Genomic DNA, 20,619 nt, shown 5'->3' on the forward strand with positions numbered 1-20,619 from the left:
TTTTTTCTTTTGTTGGAACGCCTCGTGTATGTTGGGTCCTGCATCTCTTTCGATATTGTAATGACCACAAGTTCATCAATCCTGCTCTGTCCAATTTGAGGTCGTTTGAACTTAATATAGTGCTTTATATTTTTGTATCAAGATGTGAAAACTATATAAATATATGAGTTTTAGTAGACTCTTTTTTTGAGAATAAATGATATTTATATTACAACTAAGCGTTCAAGTTGTTACAAGCTATAGTAGTTGTATAGGTTGAAATCTGCTACGGAACATTTAGAGCGAGAAAGCATTGAGGAAAAACCAGCTCAGGTTGATCAGGAGATGGCAAAGCCCGTGGTCGAGATGTTTATAATAGTCGAGGACGAAGTCTGCGGAAGAAATCGTAACAGCTAATTTTTAGAATATGACAATAGAGGTAATATCCAAAATAATATTCTATATATATGTACTATTAAGTTTTACTGGGGGTGTGTTCTAAGGAGGAAAAAGATAAGGACAAATGGTTATGTAATATCAATCTAATAAGAACATTTGGCTGGAAAAAAATTCTCTCCCTCTAGAAATGATACAAACATCACCTTTTTATCAAGATCACTGTTGATATTATTTCACATTTTTTACCAGATCCGAGAATAGTCCGAACTGTCTTGGATTTATCTGTCACTCGTTTTTGTCAGGGGGAACAATCGTCTAATCCATTTTTTATTTGATGAATCATTCCTCATATTTACTTAAATGTCATCTATTACTATTTATTATCAGTTACTTTTTCATTATTACTCATACTTTATGAATATTTAATATTTATTATTATCAACCTCTTATTGGATATGTCCCACCTTATTCACGCTCTCAGTATTTGCATCTAGAGATATTATCATTAATTAGGTTTAACACATTATTTCATAAAAATAATAGTTTCAACCAAAAGTTATACTTTTTGGTCAAACATTAATGTCACTGAGTTTACCCATTATAGGCGTAGTATAACACCTCGAACTTTAGACAGAGCCCCACATCGTCAAAACACAAGAGAGATGGTGGATATCTGAGTTAATAAGCCGTATACCCTATTAATGTATTTTAAACCTATGAGAGCCTAGAGCCATAGCAGATAATATCACTAGCAAGTCGGGTTATTTCTATTTAGGATAGGGTAGGGGTTAAGCGGTAGGGTAGGGAGTTGGGGTGGTGAGATGTGGGTTGGGGTGGGTGGAAAATTATAATTTTACTACTTTTTAATTATTCCGATATTTGTTAGTATTATAAAGTGAATAACTATCAAATAAAGTTCTAAATCCAAATTGAAGAAAGAAATTATTTGGCATGAATTGACATTTATTCAAAAATATAAGATAATATATGCTTGTTTAAAAGTTGAGAATGTTACAAAAATTTGGCGGCTTGGGTTACAACCTATTGTTTAGCCCATCTTGACCTAACCCATCTTAATCCAAGTGAACTTTGGACGGGGTTGGGTAATGACCCATGCAATGAGTCAGCCCATCTTCACCAGTCCAAACAACCCATTTGCCACCCGTACTCACGGGTTTAAAACACGTCATTTGTTTGCCACCCGTCACTAGGGTCTAATGCCTCATTTGTTTGCACTTAATGAAGGTTTGAATCTTAATCATTCAAATCTCAGATACTAAGTGCGTTTATTTTTTAAGTCTAATTGATTATTCAGAATTTAATCATTAGGTGTGTTTGTTTTTTAATTTCTCATCCAATTAATGGGCCTGAATAGATCTTATTGATTAAGATCTATAACAGACACTTAATTTCATTAAGATACTATCATTCACATTCATTACTAACTGTCACCACCACCCACAATTGTCACCTGCCACTATGCACCATGTGCCATCCAACCATCAGCACACTCAACCACCACCAAACTCAAATACCACCACTGATTACCACCATCTTCAACCATAGCCGCCACTGCTATCATTATCGACTATTATCACCCCCAACTCTATCATTATCGGCTACCACCACCCACCATCCCCGTTATTATCAACTAATGCCACCAACATCATCCTCATTATTATCAACTAATGCCACGAACCATCATCCTTAACTACAACCACCCACACAGTCACCTCAACTACCACCATCAACTACGCATACCATCATCATCAATCATAGCTGCCATTATCCACTATTATAAACTACTACCACTTTCTTCAATCTTAACTATCACTATCAATCACCGCTAACTACTACCTAGAACCACCACCATCAATCACCAATATCTACTACCTAGATCCACCACCATCAATCAAAATTACCACCAACCACCACCTCCATTCAATATCCATAAGCGCTACCATCAGTCACCACCATCACTAACTACCATATTTTTAAAAAAATTATTTATTAATAGAATATTAAATTAATTAGTATTTTTCTTGAATTGTTTATTTATTAATTTTTAAATAAGGATAAATTATATACATTCCGATGTTAAAAAAATAAACAGTCTTAATCATTTGATATTCATATATTAATAAACAACTTAAATATTCAAATGTATATTCAGATTAAGATGTTATAATCTTAATATCCAGAAGTGCATTCAGATTAAGACGTATTAATCTTTCAAAAAACAAATGAGGCTCAAGACTTCTTAACTTATATACTCAGCATCTCTATTGTGTTTTGTCGATTTGGGACTCTGTCTAAAGTCTGGGTATTAGTTAGGATATTATATACAACAACAACAACCCAGTATAATCCCACTAGTGGAGTATGGGGAGGGTAGTGTGTACGAAGACTTTACCCCAACTGTGGGGTAGAGAGGCTGTTTCCAATAGACCATCGGCATCCTTCCCTCCAAGAACCCCCACCTTGCTCTTGGGGTGACTCGAACTCGCAATCTTATACACACTTTCCGGTAAATACTTAACAAAAAGAGTACTATCTTTTTTGTCATTGTGTAGTTATTGCAAAACATAGAGTGGTGGCATAGCCAAAAAGGTGGTCTTGCTCAACTTGAACTAGTTACAGCCTCCTTTGCGTGTAGATGAGCAGTAGCATTGCCTTGGTGGAAGTGATGATTGAGTTTTAGTAGACTCATACACAACACACACATAAGTGGCTCAAGCGCCAAATGGCTTCCCGTCGATCATTTGCCACGAGCAAATAAGTGACAGTTAAAATAAAGCACTTTCCAAAATTATGCCCATCTTGCAATTTTCATGTCTAACTAACACGTATGCATGAGTTATAGAAGAATGATTGAGAAAAAAATTAATAAAAATGAAACTTCATACAACAACCAAAAAAAACTAAAATCAGTGTAATCCTATAAGGAGAGTTTGGTAAAGATAGCGAGTACGTAGTTTTACTCCTAAGTCCTACCTTGTATAAATATAGAGGTTATTTTCGATAAATCCTTGACTCCTAACAAATATGAAACATCATAATTATCTTATATAGCATAAAGGTACACTCTCATGATACCAGTTAATGCATTGAGCATGACCTAGACAATCCAACTAAATATCTCGCCCGCCTCAAATTATGTGTTATTTTACGTTTCTCGAGAGTCAATTTAACTTATCCGGAATCAAGGAACTATATTAGCTTGTTTGGCCAAACTTCTCCCATCCTAGAAGTAATTTTTTTCAAAAAAAGTATTTTTTGTTTTCAAAGTTAAAGTGTTTTGCCAACCTTTTGGAAAAAAAATGCTTTCGAGGAGAAGAAGCATCAGTTTTGGAGAATCAAAAAAAAAAAGTAGCTCATCTCCAAAAGCATTTTTTTGAAAGCACTTTTGAGAAAAATACACTTAGAAACAATTTTAAAAGCTTGGTCAAACACCAACTGCTGCTCAAAAGTGCTTTTCAAATTAATTAGCAAAACACAAATAATTTCTCGCCAAAAGTACTTTTGAGAAAAATACTTTTGAAAAGAAATATTTATAAAAAATAAACTAATTTTTGTAACTTAGCCAAATATGCTATAAACCTCTTTAACATATCTAGTGAAGATGATATAGGAACTATCTATTCATGCACTGCCTAACAATACTTGGGAATTTGTTGTAGGTGCTGCGTTTGGTGATTTTTAAAACTGGTTATTAAATTATGGTGCTAAAAAAATTGTTAATATACTTTGAATTGATGTTGGATTTTTTTAAAGTGTAATTGATGCTGAAATTTTGAAATTATTAAACCTCTTTTCGACTTTCTTCATTGTGTGTGCTAAAGCTATAATTTTTCATGAAGGGGGGATTTGAGAGAAAATAATCAAGAGAAGTTTGCATATTTAAAAGGTTGAGGACTCAACATAATAACTGTAAATTCAATTTTATTTAGTGTAAAGTGAGCATATTTAAAATAAATTAAAAATAATATTACGTTTCAATTGTCAATTAGTGTTGACAAAATGGATAAATATTTTATATATTCGTCCAACCCGCTCAATAAAATAAATTAAATAACCGATCTATTAAAAACAGATTAAATAACAAGTATATTAAAAAGGATCAAATATAAATCGATCCATGTCATCTATTTTTTTTAATGGACAATTGAGGAGTCACATAGATGGAATTTATAATTTCTATTCAAAGTGCGCAATTTTGGTTGAGAAATTTCACTTACGGCAACATTTGTGAGAATTTCAAAACAATATGCAAACTCATATGTGAATTGCGATTTACGTGTGTCCTGAGTTATTCCAGATAACATACGATCCGGAGATGTTTCATTTACTTAAATTGCATTTTAAAATACAATTTATAAACCCCACTTCTAAAATGCAACTTATAATTAAATTTCATTTATGACATTTGCTTAAGATTTACTTGCACGGCAACAATCTCAAGTATTATGCCAAAGTACATTGCTAATGCTAACAATGAGATCAACATAAATCAGCTAAATATAATGGGTTGTTATAAAACAATAAAAGAAGATGAAGAAGAGCATTACAGAGAAAAGTACATAGAGAGAATTCTTATTGATTTGGGATAAATTACAATGGAATAAAACCATATATTTATAGGGAAAAGGTGACTTAGCCACCAAGTAAAAAACTATAAAATCTCTCTAAAATATAGACATTCACCATAAATAAAATACTATTGTTCAATAGATAATGTGTCTCGTTAAATCTTAACTAAAATAAACCCAGTGGGAAAAAAATTACAGAAAAGAAAAAAGAGTACACATGTTTAGAAATACGCATTTTGGTTGCCTCGTTAAAAACCTTGCAAGAAAAACTCAGTGGGACAAAATCTTGTAAGGAAAAAAGAGTACAACGCGTATTAATTCCCCCTAATGAGAGCATCAATTCACATCCTTGAGCCTTCGCATTCCAATCTTGTGCACCATCTTCAAAATATCGTTGGTAGAGATTTGATACACAAATCAGTCATATTAACTTGAATGAACATCATCCTTAATAGATATATAATGTCTTCATAAACTGTCGTGGAATGGCCTTTTAAATATCTCCATAGAGGTAAAAAATTATCGCTATCACATTATCATACTTATAGTTATAGCAAGATACATTTGTGTATAAATTGTACTGATGATGTGGTACTTCAAGATCAAGAATTATATATGCTTCAAGCAATTGAAATCCTTCAGAGATTATCATATAAGTATAGTCAAATAAGCCATATAAATAGACTTTAGATTTATATCACGTTTTCATGTCATGCCGACATATAAAATACATGAAAGTTATTGCACACACCTATTGACTTTATATTTTCGAGTGTTTGAACTATATATCCAAAACTACATGTCTTTCATATGAAACCAAATTCCACTTGAATTGTTTCTCCAGACTTAAGATCCTCATATATATTTAGCGTTATTATAGATGTCGTCGACAAATATTTTATATCGGTTCCAACCTTCTTATTTTTCATAAAGACATAACATAGAGATCTCTTCATTTATATATTCAGGTACCTGAATCTCTCATGATATTTTATGAAGTTTTATGTCATGTGATCTTCTAGATCACTTGCCTCTTTTATGATCATTCTGATCATTTGCTCGTATTCTTCATCAAGAAGTTTATTTGAAACCGATTTGTCTATATGCTTTAAGCGCACCATAGACTTTGTTCTTCTAGGACTTAATAGGAGCATTTTCAGTGAGAATTTAGTTACTTTCTTTGGGTCAGCAAATGCGTCTTGCCAATATATTGCAGATAAATTATCTTTTATGAACTTCAAGTTCATATTATCTTATTCGAGGATCTAGATATAGAAATGATAATTCATTCTACGTGACATTTTCTTAACTGTTTATCCTGTCCCCCACTCATGTTAGAAAAACTAACTTGCTTCCTTAACTTTGGGAACTCATCTTTGTGCATTATGGTGTTAATCAAAATATACACCGCACGTCAATAATAATAAGATGAAATTATTTGGTTCCTGACCCTGAACCACTTGTGAGGGGAGAATGTAATATACTTTCGTGTATAATATATATCAAACTAATATAGATAACTTTGTTCTCATAAGCAATAGTTTAACTATTAGGTGAAGACACTCAATAAATCATTTTACTAAACCAACTGTGATGTAAACCGACTTATCAAGATGGACTGTCTTGAATAGAAAATATGAAAATTATGCTCTATATTAAATTATTGAGCAAGTTACCTCACAAACACCAGGTTGCGGTTTAATAATAATCGCACATGTAACCAACTCATAGATGCATCTTTATAAGGTTTACATTACAGGTGAATGGACCCATATTCACCTTTGATAAATTTCATAGTTCAAGGGATTCAATCCCAATTTTAGTTGGTATAATAATCGTGAGAACAAGCAACGTAAGAGAATTCATAAAGAATCTTCTTCAACACTTATCCATGTTAATTCTCATTTATTTTGTGCATCTAAATCAAGATTGCTCAATAGGCCATGCTTGATAAAATTGTCTGTATTAGGAAACTTCAGGTTTACATCATGACACGCGCAATTATGAATAAACTCCAAGTTTATTATGATATGAGTTTTTATATCAATAAACTTCTACTTTATTGTGGCATTCTTTTGTTTGTATAGTACAAATTGAAGAATAAAGCGGGTAGCTTTTTACATACATATCACCCGCTACAAGTTGTAGTAATATAAGATATTAAAATTTTCCTTTATTTATAATCTCAATATAACCAATCGCTTTTGCGAATATTTTAGAAACTCAATAAGTTTCTTTGAGACTTACTACAACATAATGTCTTATTGATAATCAATTTTGTTCCTCCAAAATAGTAATAATTGGCTCTTTTAGAACTCTCAATTAATTTTGTACTACCACATATTTATCAACATCCATATGGTGAATATCTCTTTTAAAGAGAAAGTTATACCATTGTGGTTATGGTCAAAATTATATGCAAGATTTGTTTCTTGCATTACCGTTGTCTTGTAATAATCACATTGCAAAAATATTTTGGCGTACAATAAGTACGTGATCAATGACCATTTATGCCATAATAATGACATTATTTTCTTATTTCTTATCAAACCTTCTTTTAGAGGCGAGTGTGGTATATACCACTAGCACACTCATATTCTTCCCAGAATGAATATGTATTCATAAATCACATGTTGTCACATTCACATCATGAATGTACTATAATCATTTATACGTGCTTTACAAAATCTCATGACAAATCGATGACAAATGTTACTTTCACATAGTGAAGGATTATTTTGAGAATACTTATTGTTCTCATTACCACAATGATGACGATTATAATTTCGTCTATTGCCACATCCACATCCATTGATATATTCATGGTAATAATTTTGTCTTCTTTCACACTTATCACATACTGCTATCACATTCTCTTAAGGGAATGAGAATGAAGCAAATTCAATGGGACGAGTTTCCACTTCTTAAGCACACAATCATACATGAATTTGATCATGGCAAGACATAAAATTTTTATCACTTTTGGTGGTTATAATATCTTACAAACTCTATTAGAGTTATAATCAAAATTTATTACCTTTGCTTGTATTTAAAATCAAATTATAGAATTTCAAAAATTCAAAAGAGAAAAATAAAGTAAAATACTTACTTTAAATCCAGAATTTAATCACGAAGGAAGTTCATGGAACAATTGACAATCATTATGCTCAATCCCAAAGCTTTTACTTAATTGGTTAGAGTCTCGTGCTGATAACGTGTTATAAAACAATAAAAGAAGATGAAGAAGAGCATTAGAGAGAAAAGTAGATAGAGAGAATTCTTATTGATTTGGGATGGATTACAATGTGATAAAACCCTCTATTTATAGGGAAAAAATGATTTAGCCACTAAGTAAAAAACCCTAAAATCTCTTTAAAATATAGACATTCATCATAAATAAAATACTATTTATAACATGGGTAAATATATGAATGATTTTTTTAAAAAATTTATATTTTGAGGTTAGTGTCATCACTATATAAAATGAAGAGTGTTCAGTTGAACATCCTTGTTCAAAAAATTATACTGAGTATATAGAAAATTATACTATTTATATAAGTCGAAAGTTACTTTTTATGAATATATGTTAAATTTTAAACGCTATATGCAAGTTTTCTAGCTCTGTTACTGTTTGAGGTACCTTTGTTTGTCAAAAGTAGAAAGATGATTATTGACCATTTATATTACGTATTTTGTGAATTTTGCAAACAGCCTAAAGCATACTCATTTCGTTTTATTTACGTGATATATTTTGAATTGATACAAAGTTTAAGAAAAAATATACACTTTTGAAACTTATGACTTTAACATATCATATACGCAGGGTTATAAAACTTTTAAAATTTGTGCCTTAAAAATATGCCACAATATTTATGCATCTATACAAATTCTTTTTTAATCAGACTATTAAAGAAACAACGTCACAGAGTTGAAATTGAGTGAGTATGAAGATTAATTAGTGCATTTTCTAAATGATAATTGAACATTTATTACATCATTTATGTTTTTGTTCCAAATGATGTATAATTAATAGAAATGCGGCTACGTTTCAGGAATACTATTAATGAATTACATTTTTATAATACTACAACTTAGATAGTGTTTGGCTAAACTTAAAAACTGATCAAACTGGCTTATAGGTACATTTTTTGCTTATCTACGCGTTTGGTAAACATCTAATGTACTTATAAGCTAAAATTAGTCATAAATCGTAAGTTGGTCACCTCTAACTTATAATTTTCAACCTATAAGCACTTTTAGTTTGACCAAGGTTTTTATTAGTTTATCCTTAATAATATTTGTTTATTCACAAAATACTTCTCTCAAAACAAATTTCCTAACTTTCTCTTCATTTTATATTCGTTGTTCGTCCTTTTCTTTATAAAAAAATCTTTTTTGTTTATAATATTTTGTAAAGTTTTAGGACACTTCAAGCTTACTAGCTATTTGCAATCACCTAACGGGCGACGCCCCTTCCTTAAAGCAAGTAAAGCAATTGATTTAGGCTCCATATTTGTAACATGTGATAGGCTACATATAAGTTTTTAAAAAGTCAAAGTGAAGTAAAAATGTTTGATTTCTTTTTCTTTCTTTAGCATATATAGAAAATAAGAGTTTGCAATTGCTATGATTTCTGCCAAGAAAATTGTATTTAAAATGAATATCGAAGCCTAATTTTATAAGAAACGTGTGATATATAGAAAAAATAATTTAATGAGAATGTTGATAACGAAATCTCACAATCTCTTGAAGAGTATTTTAGAGTTGATTACTTTTTTATACATAGTAGAGGAGGTTATTTTACAACTTCAAAATATATTTAAAGAATTCGAAGCATATGAAATTATTTTTGATTTTCTATTTAGAGTAAAAAAACAGAGATCGCTAGATGATGGAAATTTGAAAAAAATATTGTCTTAATCTTGAATGTTCCTTAAAGTATAATAATCAGTTTGATATTGTTGATTTAAATTTATTCTCTGAATTAAAAGTGTTAAAATAGTACAATTAGAAGATAACAGTTTAACTGATATATTCAATCAAATAAAAAGATTTAATTATTTTTCAAATGCCCATATTGCTTATAGAATAATGTTAATAACTTCTGTTGCGGAAAGAAAATTTTCAAAATTAAAACCGATAAAATCTTACCTAAGCTATATTATAAATTGAAAAATTCATTATAAGAAAATTATTAATAATTTTCATTTAAAAAAGATTAAGAAAATAAACTTCAAATAAATAATTATTTTTTAAAAAGTTAAGGCCCATAGTTGCTACAAAATTTCTTCAGTGTTTATGAATTTTTGACACAAATTACGCAGTAATAAAGAGAATTGGGGAAAAAACTCCAGATCAATAAACCCTCAAACGTCAAACCCATCGCTACCCGCTGGAACGAAACCCTCAAGGCTCACCCCAGTCGCCGCTCTTCCGTCATCCAACACCGTCGGCGGCTTCTCCGGTCAGTTCCTTTCCACCTCTGTGTGTGTGTGTGTGTGTGGGGGGGGGGGGGGTTGCCGGTGGTGTTATGGCGTTGTATGCCTGCGTGCTTATGGATTTGAGTTTATGGTGCATTTGATTCTACCTACTGGCAATTTATTAGTTTTGAAGCCGTGTAATTACTTTTTCCTGCCATTTCCATTTTTCCTCACGCAAAATTGAATTTGGACGGTATCAGAAAATAGTCATTTTTCAACCTGTATTGCTGCCAGCATGTTAATTATTTGTTTCTGCAAATGATTTAGGTCGGACAGTACCAATTTTTTTCCGTTTGTTTTCTATCTGTTTTTTTTTTTTTTTTTTTTGTGTGTGTGTGTGTGTGTGTGTGTGTGTGTGTGTGTTTGTTCTGAATGTTCAGATTTTTCTATCATTATAGTTCTCTGCATTAAAATAAATTGTTAGCTAATATTTAGACTCTAAAGTCTTAATTTTTCAGCTGTTTTGGTTTCAGTTCATTTTTCATATTTCCCTTGGGACTGCTTATTGACATCTGCAATTGTTTGTATTTAACATTTTTTTTCGAAGAACATAGAATTTGTATAAGTTATGAAACTTATCGCTGCAACGAGCCTGAAATGTTGTTTGAGTCCGTCGCACTCTAAACATGAGGGTAAGAACCTCGTATTCTGGTCGCCCTCTTCTAATTTGCTACTAGCATAACAGTGAGCCCTTCATAATTTAAACATAGGGGCGGCAGCCATGTTTTTTCTTCATCGTCCTTTTTCAATCTTTTTTTCCCCCTTCTGTTTGGGATTAAGAACACCATCTTTCAATCCTACGCTTATAATTTACAGGGTGGGGAAAATCCTATGGTTTATTAATTATAACCTGAGACGGATAGGGGTAAGGTCTGCGTACACACTACCCTCCTCAGACCCCACTAGGTGGGATTACACTGGGTATGTTGTTGTTGTAACCTGAGGCGACTCTTAAATTTTGGCTGTTCAGAATAAGTATGGTTTATACATACACATCTTTTTAATCTACACATATCATAGTATCAATATTGTCCGAAACAAAGTCCACCCATGATTGTTTTTGGCAAGGACAAAATCCGCCCGTGATTATGACATCTCATGTGACCAAGAAAAAGATGTACCTTCATATTACTAGGCCACACTCAGTTTCAATTGCGCTTCATGTAGCATACTTATTTTTAGACCATCTCATCGAGAATACCAACGTTTCATTGCAATTGCTGTCATTTTAAGTTATTCTCAAACTCTGCCTAAAGTAATAGTATGATCATGTTGTGATATCATTGTTAGCTGGAAAACTGTACTAGCTAATTGGTTCGTTAAACTCTTTTCTTCCCTGGGCGAACGTAGAGAAAATGGATTCAAAGATGAATTGAAACATGCAGTAGCGGAGGCGCATTGGTAGGAAAAATTCTGCGGCAAAGGTGACAACGGTGTTCATACTTGTTAGGGTTGACAATATCATCACCCTTGAGTTTGAAAAAGAAGCTAGAAGGCCTCGTGGAAATTATTATTGTTGATCCATTTCAATGGATGCTAAGCATTTTATAAAGCTGTACCAAAGAAAAAGAGGGAGAGAAAACTCACCTTTGGTGATCAGGGGTTTTAAGGATGAGGTAGAAGTTCTTATGAAAGTTGTTAAAGTAATGTACTCATTTTTTTTTTCAAGTAATAAGAAATTTTATTAGAGAGTAAACAACACTAAGATAGCGCAATAATATAAAGTTCAAAGTTGTGCAGATCCTAGATTACTTCTAACAAGGCATCTACGTCCTGTACATAAGAACATTTTGATCCGAAAAACAGGTTATGGAAAAGTTCTAGACTTAAGGTTAAGAATGTTTCTCTTGTTGCCTTCAAAGATTCTGCTATTCGTTTCTGTCCAAACAGTCCACCGAATAACATGGGGAGCTGTATTCCAAATTGTGTAACACTTATTTGTTGAGTCTGTCCATGTTCCAGCATGTGAAGAGCTCTCTGATGGAGTTTGTCATTGTCCAGAAGATGCCAAGTAAAGCAAAAAATAAATTTTACAGAGTGATATGTGATCTTGCAATGAAGAAATATGTGATATGCATCTCTTTTTATAATGATTTTCACTGAGAGGACATCTGCTACAAATCTGAAAGCCTCTTAGCTGAAGGTTGTTTTGGATGAGGCAGGCCTCCCTTGCCCCACTAACCAAGAGAAACACGAGGTTTTCAGAGGTGCATTTTTATGCCATATGTTCTTCCGTGGCCAAGCTCCACTGTTATTCTGAGGTGACAGTGTGTTGTAGCAAGATTTCACCGACAAGAGGCCATTTGAATGACCTTTCCAGGTGGTGGAGTCCGGTTTTTGTTGATCCTGATCAGTGTTATTAAAAGTCATCTCTTCATTGCTTTAAAGATATCGATGTGAAGCGGGGGGTAGTGCTTCTTGGATGAAGCCATGTGCTTCAAAGAAGTGTGAACTTCAAACAACGATGTGCTTAGCGATCCAAACGAGGATTAGTTGGTTCATTGAGTCTCTATTTTGAGGAGTTGATTGAAATTCGGCTTTATTATATAGTATTAGATTAGTTATTTTATTTGCAACGATGTGCTAAGCGATCCAAAGGAGGTTTAGTTGGTTCATTGAGTCTCTATTTTGAGTAGATTAAAATTCGGCTTTATTATATAGTATTAGATAATGAGATTAGTTATTTTAGTTGCATTTTGATTATTATAGTGCTAAATTCATAGTATATGCTTAGTGGTTCCTTAATTTTCAGTTTATTATGTGCTTCATTTCTCGATTTTCACTTCAAACGTTAGGGATCTTGTCTCTTTGCTGTGCTTCTAAGAACACGGAGTCTGATGTATTTGCAATTGCATTAGAATTCTCACTGAACCATTGTTGAGACTGCTTCTTCTTTGTGCAGTGAATCCGGGTCTGGAACTGCTTTCAGAACCAAGAAATGAACTTTGGCAGACTGAAGAATGTGCTAGCTGCTACAGCCATTGAAGGGGTAGCTGAGGCAAGGGCCAGGATATTTGGTCATGTGCTTAATCCAACTGGGCAGAGATCATCTCACAAGGTTTTACGCAAGAAGCTCATTGGTGAAAAGGTGTCACAATGGTACCCGCACGATATAATGAAAGATGATCCTCTTGTGATGGCACGGCAAGAGCAAGAGCGACTGAGCAAGCTTGAAATGCTGAAACGTCGTGGAAAGGGACCACCTAAGAAGGGCCAGGGCAAGCAGGCTAAGAAACGCAACAAATAGAGTTGACGCTTTCACTGGCTTGCAAATGGTATCAGCAGCTTTGGGCTGTTTCTAGTGTTACTGATTGCAATTTGATATCTAACTTTTTTCTCTTTAATCTCCTGGGACCTTTTCCTGCAACTCAAACATATGCTTTCAATACTCTTCATGCTTGTTTCGACTTCTAATTCCCCCAATATCCACTTTAAGTGCAAATAAACTAATGTGAAGTTAGGGGCCGTTTGGTTCACATGCAAACTAGGCACGGATTAGTTATGCATAGATTGCATAATGTCAAAACAAGTAATGCAACGATAAATTAAGCAATGAAAGGAATGTAATGCATAAATTAGTAATGGAGGGCTTATTTGTGGTTGGATGTTTGGTTTGTTGTATTAAGGGGTCGTTTGGTAGAGTGTATAAGAATAATGCTGAATAGGGTGCATTAGTAATGCTGATATTAGTTATGCTTGCATTAGTTATGTTGGTATTAGTTATGCTGACATATTTCTTATCCATTGTTTGGTTTGATGTACTAAAATACTGCACAATTTCTAAAAGAATTGTTTGTTTACAAAAATACTCTCATAACCAGTCCACACAACATCTTTTTTAAAGAAACATATGTTGAGGAATGTTTGTATATGAAAAGGGTTTAAACAAATTATTTGATTTGTCTACCTATATTGTAGTATAGAACTTAATATTTATTTATAAAATAGAAAATATGCTAAGTCTTTATTTATTTACTAGGGATATAATTTTATTTCTCACTTTCTTGGATTATTTCAAACTTGCATAATAGCATATTTTAATCAAGTATAAATTTCGAAGTACATTTTAGTCTTTAACTAAGTTAATGCATGCATTAAAACCTATTGCATTGTTAATACCATGGTTTCTTATGCATTAGTTATGCATAGGATAATACCAAATAGGGTGTATAACTAATGCTTGCATAACTAATGCATAGGTTCAAAAAGTGTACCAAACAAAGTATTACTAATACACAAAGCTAATGCATCCTACCAAACGACCCCTAAATAAATTGGTTTTGAAGATGATGGGGGCGTTATTGTCATTTTAGTTAATTTAATCCATATATTGATAATATTTGTACTCTTATTTCATTTGTCCCGCATAAAATAATAAAATAAGTTATTTCTAGCTTTCCGGACGCTCTTGTATTTTGATGTTTTGCTTAAACATCAAAATAATTTCTAAAACAAATTTAGTTTGTCAGACTGACTAATCTTTGGGGCCGAAGAGAGTAGTTTGTAATTCTACCATTTTTGTGCAGTTGTCTCCTTTGTTAATAATCTGGAGAATTCCACTATTTATCATTTTGTTTCATTTTTTTCCATGTTAACCACGGCCTTGTCATATCTCTCCGTTTAACACTTTTATTAATCAAGATATTTTAATTCAGACAGTCGTAATTAACCTTGCCATTAAAACTGCTTCATCAACTTTATATGGACGAAGTATACCATTAGACACTTTTAAGCCTTTTAAAATATATATGTAATTTAAAATGTATTTAAAAATTAGACTATTCACTCAAACTTCGAGACTAAGTATTTTAAATTTTTATATAGTGAATTTTTGAGCTGCTAATTTGGTATTCAGGACTTAGTGTCCTAAATTTTTGAGCTGCTAATTTAAAACTCAGGACTAAGTATCCTTTTCTGAACTAAGTACTAATTTAAAATTCAAGACATAAGATTTAAATTTTGGATATAATTTTCGAACGAACACGATATCCTGAAGTTTGAACTTTGACGTTTAAATTTCAGTACGTCATATTCTAAACTTTGAGCGAATTGACTAATCTTTAAATATATTGTAAATTAGTTAATTGATGTCATTTCCACACATTAAATGGATCAATGTCTTTGGCTTGTTCCGAGATAATATCACATTATCTTCTAGACGTTAGAAATTAATACTATCATATCTTTTTCTAGATAACGTTTTAGCACTTCTTACCTTCCTCTCCCAATTCCCACCTTCTTTCACATTACTATTTGACCTCCTCCGGTCTTCTTCTAGTAACCTTATTTTCTTTACAATTTTCCAACCTCCTTGGATTGGTGATATTGAAAAAATAATTTCTAACATAAAATCTCGTATAAGTATCATAAATAATTATTGCTTAACTTATACTAGTGTGTTTGGTTGGTCGTATAATTTTTTTTTTAAGCATAATAAGTTAAGCTAGAAATTAGAATATATGTATTATTTTATGCGGGATAAAGTATAAAATATTTCATAATTTTTGTATAACTAGCATGTGATTAGTGGCAGAGCCGTTTACCGAAAAATTATACTAAGTAGTTAGATAAAAATTCCTTTTTATGTATTTATACTAAATATTGACTTCCTTTTACTTTTTTTTGGGTTTAATTTTTTATATTTTGATATCAATGAAAATTCTAATTCTCCATGTAATCAACCCCTTAATTTCTTCAATTCTAGTCCTATCTATCTAGAAGCCGTTCCATCTAATTAAGTAACATCAACAAGGGAAGGATAAAATAAACATAAAAATAAAAATAACAATAAGAAAAATGAAAGGACATCACTTTTGTGATTGTACATATATTTTCCCATAAATCTTCACATCTTCACAACATAGTACAGTATATAAGTATATATATATATTTTACGTTCTATTGTACCAAAAATTGTTTTTACATCGTATTTAACTTGAAAGCTTCTTGATTATGGATATCAAAGCTGAAAAACGAAGAGTAGAAGAAGATTTAGAAACAATTTCTTTATCTGACCTACAAATGAAGGATGGAAACGAGAGCCCCAAAAATTCCTCTTCTCCTCAAGATTTTTTTGAATTTTTCACTGAATCTGATTCTGAAAATTATACATTTTCAGAAATCATTTTCTGCGGTAAAAAAATTAGCCATGAAAATAATGACAAAAGGCAATTAGAAGAGCAATTGAATGAGACTTATTTGTCTCCATTATTTCGTTCCAATTCATTTCATCGGCCCGTTACGACGGCGATGAACCAAAAACGGGCCAACTCGGCCCGGTTTTACAGTTCACAAAATGTGCAGAAGGTGAATATTACTGCACTAACCTCCATGTCAGAAAAATCTCGGAGAAGAATGTTCATGTTCGGGCCTGTAAAGTTCAATCCCGAAATGGAGTTAAGTGCAATCAAGAAAAGACAGAGCCGCCGTTGTGTTCCGCCGCCGGTGATTCCGGCGAGTAACGGTGGAGAAACGGCGGCGTTGGTGAAGAGTAGTCAGAAGAAGAATAAGAGTGGGCCCACCAAAAAAATCGAGGGGTTGAGGAGTAGGCCCCACTTGGCTAACGTGTTGGCCAAGTCATTGCGTTGTTTTTCCCTGCGAAAACATTGCATGGCGTTGCCTTAGCATTCTATCTTCTTTTGGATAATATTTGGTTTGAAATTGAAAAAATAAGTACTAAATATTTAAATTCCTATTTTATTATGTCTAATTCTATTTAATCCCTATCCATAATAAACACTAAGAGGCTGTTTGGTATGATAGATAAGCAAAAATAATCATCGGGATAAAAATTTAGTATCGTTTTATTCTGTGTTTGGTTACTAATCATGCGATAAGTTATTCTAATTTTAAAAATAATATTGAAATAACTTATACTTGCCACGATCTAGAGTAATAATTCTAGGATAAATTATCATAGGATAAAACAATCCTAGAATTAATAACATACTAAACAGTTAATAAGAAATAATACTAGTATAACTAATTTCAGCCTAACTTGTCTCCAAACCAAAACGAACCTAAATATACATTAATGGTAATGACAAAGTTTCTCTTTAGGTTTGCAGCGTTTGCTCATGTACAGTCGTTTAAAGAGAATAGATAAGAGTATTGCTTCAATTTGAATTATCTAGAGAATGCGATAACTTGATTCTTTTGAATTCTATATTCGAGGTTGGGATTAAAAATGTAAACCTACAGTGGTAGAAACAGGGATAATGGGAATGAGACAAGCAAATTGTTGATAAAATTAAAAAAATTGCATTTTCTTTTGAAATTAAATTGGAAAAGAGTATTTTTAAGTATATTGATTGCATTTGGATATAAATTTCTTGTGGTGGAAAATCATGTATTTCATTTGAAATACTCCGAAAATTAATTTCTCAATTTCAAATTTTCTATTTAAAGTTGACGCTGAAATAATGAAAAACATCGTAAATAGAACAGTGACTTTTGAAGAGGCTTTGCGTTTGAATTGTATATCCTTTCACAGATCCTGCCATTGGGGTTGGCCGGCGATCCTGCACCCAGCTTGATTTTCTAAAAGACCCTTGCCATACATTTTGTCAAAATAAATTTAGTTTTTATTTGGTAAATATATGTTTGGCCATAGATTTTATCTACATTTTGACCAAATCCCAAATCATAGCTGGTTTTGGACCAAAATATCACTATTATATTTTTTAAAAATTGTCCCAAACTTTTATATTTTATAAAAAAGCCCACCATTTATTATTTTATAATGATGTTGTTTCGTCTTCACGGTCATCTGATAGTGTATTATGTAGTTCATTATAAAAACGATAATTTTGTATCAAATTTATTTATGTTCATGACTATGGTTTGCGATAATATAATGAATGTTATTGATAATGGTACTGTTGGATATTTGTGATAGTTTTTAAAACTTATGGGTATAAGTCATGTTTCATGTTTTTCCAAATCAAAATTCACCCAAAACAGATGTCCAAACATATTTTCATCCTCAAACCAAACTTCACCCAAATTAGATTTTTCAGAATAAATTTAGGAATCTATGGCCAAACGCTAGCTAAATTTTTTGACCAGCTTAATTATGGTAACTTGTAAATTAACATGCAAATAATAAGGTTCTAATATTGCAATATTAAATACTATTATCTTGTCCTGAATATTAATCATCATATCATATCATATCATACTATATTATAAGCATGAAGATCAAAAGTTGAATGTGAAAGACTAAAATAACCCTATACTATTATTGGACTTTTATGCCCTTAAAAGTTATTTTAATAATACCTTCAATATTAATAACAAAAGTTAGTTTTGTAACATTAAACTTGACTTGGGAATTATCAAAGAATTTAGTAAGGTCCATGTATCTAAATTCTTCACTTTACAAAGTTAAGCTCTTTAACTTCAGCTTATAGTAATTTTTTTGAGCTAACATTTACAATTCTTAAAAAGTCAAATAATTTTTTTGAGCTAATATTTTATCTTCTCCTTTTGTTTTTCTTAGCTTAAATATTTAGATTATTATTATAAATGATTTCTAAGCGCAATCTTTTTCTTATAAATACAATTATGATTCAAAGCGTTTTACTATTCATGTACAAGACGATATAATTTTTTACTAATTATATGGAATAGGCGTGCAATGCGCGTGCCCAAGGACAAGTAAAGAAGAAAAATGGAAGACTTTTAAAGCCTGAAACTGTCAATTGAACCATATGTTGAGGTCCTGTTGTTAGTCATATTAATCCGTTTTATATCAATATAATAATTTCTCAGTCTCACTTTATGTGATGCATAGAGTCAAATGAATTTTTGTTGGAAATTTTACCTCCTATAGCAAAGGTTGATACCTTATTTATTATAAATAAATACCCTTTAAAAAAATTATCTCCTATAGCTATCTTTTAATTTTTATAGCAAAATATCTATTTATGGTCACTTTCTACCTTTAAGCCATTAAATACGCTGTGTATTATTTTTCTCTCATATTTTTTTTTTCTCTCGCAAAATTACCGTATAGGAAGTAAACTTATCTCTCCCTCTCTTCTCCTTTCTCTTTCCTCTTTCTTCTCTCCCCTCCCCCCCCCCCCTCCCCCTATTTTTTTTTTCCCTGCTTTAGAAACCCTAGCAGGGGGTTGTGCCGACGACCACTTTCCCCCTTCCTTGTTGTGCTGCATTCAACTTTTTTTGCTCCAAAGAGTTATGGTAAGTAGAAACAAAGATCTGAAAAAAAAAAAGGATAAAGGAGAAACAAAGATATGGAGAAATACAAGTGCAGATCTCAAAATTTTCAAAGCAAAAATGAGAGATTCACTACCTGGACGACTTAGAGGGCGCCGGTACCAGCGGCGACGCCCCACATGGTGGCGGCCTGGATATCGGTGGACTGGGGACGGAGTTTGGGGCTGAGGAATTTGAAGAGTCTGTTATCCTTTTTTTCATTGTATTTCAATGTATCTCGCTGTATTCCATGTATTTTATTGTATTCACTGTCTTTAGTTTTTTTCTACTTTTTTAATATATTCACTGTATTTAACTGTATTCAATGTAATTATATAATTTCAAAGCTCCACTTTGTTTTACTGTTTGTCCAGCAGTATATATTTAACAGTATGTATTCAATGTATTGTAGAATGTATTCATATATTTTTTTAATTAATATAATTTATGTATTCAGATGTTTATATGTATTCAAATGTATCTTGAATATGTATTCATATGTTTTTGCACTTTAGATGACCTGCTATACTTCGTGTATGCAATGTATTTTTATGTATTTAACTGTATTCAATGTAATTATATAATTTTAATATATAAATCTATTAGTAAAGATACCACTAAAAAAAGAAAGATGGATTGAATCTCTGAAGATTGCTCTGTTTTTGGAGTGTTTTTCGGTTGATAATCTTTTCAATAACTGAAAATACAAATTTTGTGTATCATAAGTGAGTTTGTTGAGTTATATTAGGAGTCTATCGCGTTAATTGATTCACTTACCATTTTTAAACAGCTGAATCCCTTTTTTTTTCGCAAATTTCGTTTTGTATTCACGAATACAACTCGCGAATACATATGAATACAGTCTATACGTTAGCTATAATTCCCTTTTTTTCGCCGACTTTTCCTATTGTATTCATGAATACATTAGCTTAAATATATCGAATACACTCTATAAC

General features: G+C 31.9%; 2 protein-coding genes across 2 annotated transcripts; both read left to right on the top strand.

Annotated features, from left to right (window-relative positions):
- The first annotated feature begins 10,289 nt into the window (after nt 1-10,289).
- LOC104099448 (small ribosomal subunit protein mS33) lies at nt 10,290-13,854 on the top strand. Its single transcript, XM_009606443.4, has 2 exons — nt 10,290-10,431; nt 13,350-13,854. Exon 2 carries the CDS (start codon nt 13,386-13,388, stop codon nt 13,692-13,694), a length of 309 nt encoding a protein of 102 aa, XP_009604738.1. The 5' UTR covers nt 10,290-10,431; nt 13,350-13,385; the 3' UTR covers nt 13,695-13,854.
- A 2,545-nt stretch (nt 13,855-16,399) lies between these two features.
- Nucleotides 16,400-17,071, top strand: LOC104099447 (uncharacterized). The gene has a single exon (XM_009606442.4). It carries the CDS (start codon nt 16,400-16,402, stop codon nt 17,069-17,071), a length of 672 nt encoding a protein of 223 aa, XP_009604737.1.
- The last annotated feature ends 3,548 nt before the right edge of the window (nt 17,072-20,619 follow it).

This window comes from Nicotiana tomentosiformis, chromosome 5 (genome assembly GCF_000390325.3).
Source record: "Nicotiana tomentosiformis chromosome 5, ASM39032v3, whole genome shotgun sequence".
In the NCBI taxonomy this organism is placed as follows: domain Eukaryota; kingdom Viridiplantae; phylum Streptophyta; class Magnoliopsida; order Solanales; family Solanaceae; genus Nicotiana; species Nicotiana tomentosiformis.

Coding starts and splice junctions, on each gene's coding strand:
- LOC104099448 (XM_009606443.4), top strand. CDS start 13,386: ATGAACTTTGGCAGACTGAAGAATGTGCTAGCTGCTACAGCCATTGAA.
- LOC104099447 (XM_009606442.4), top strand. CDS start 16,400: ATGGATATCAAAGCTGAAAAACGAAGAGTAGAAGAAGATTTAGAAACA.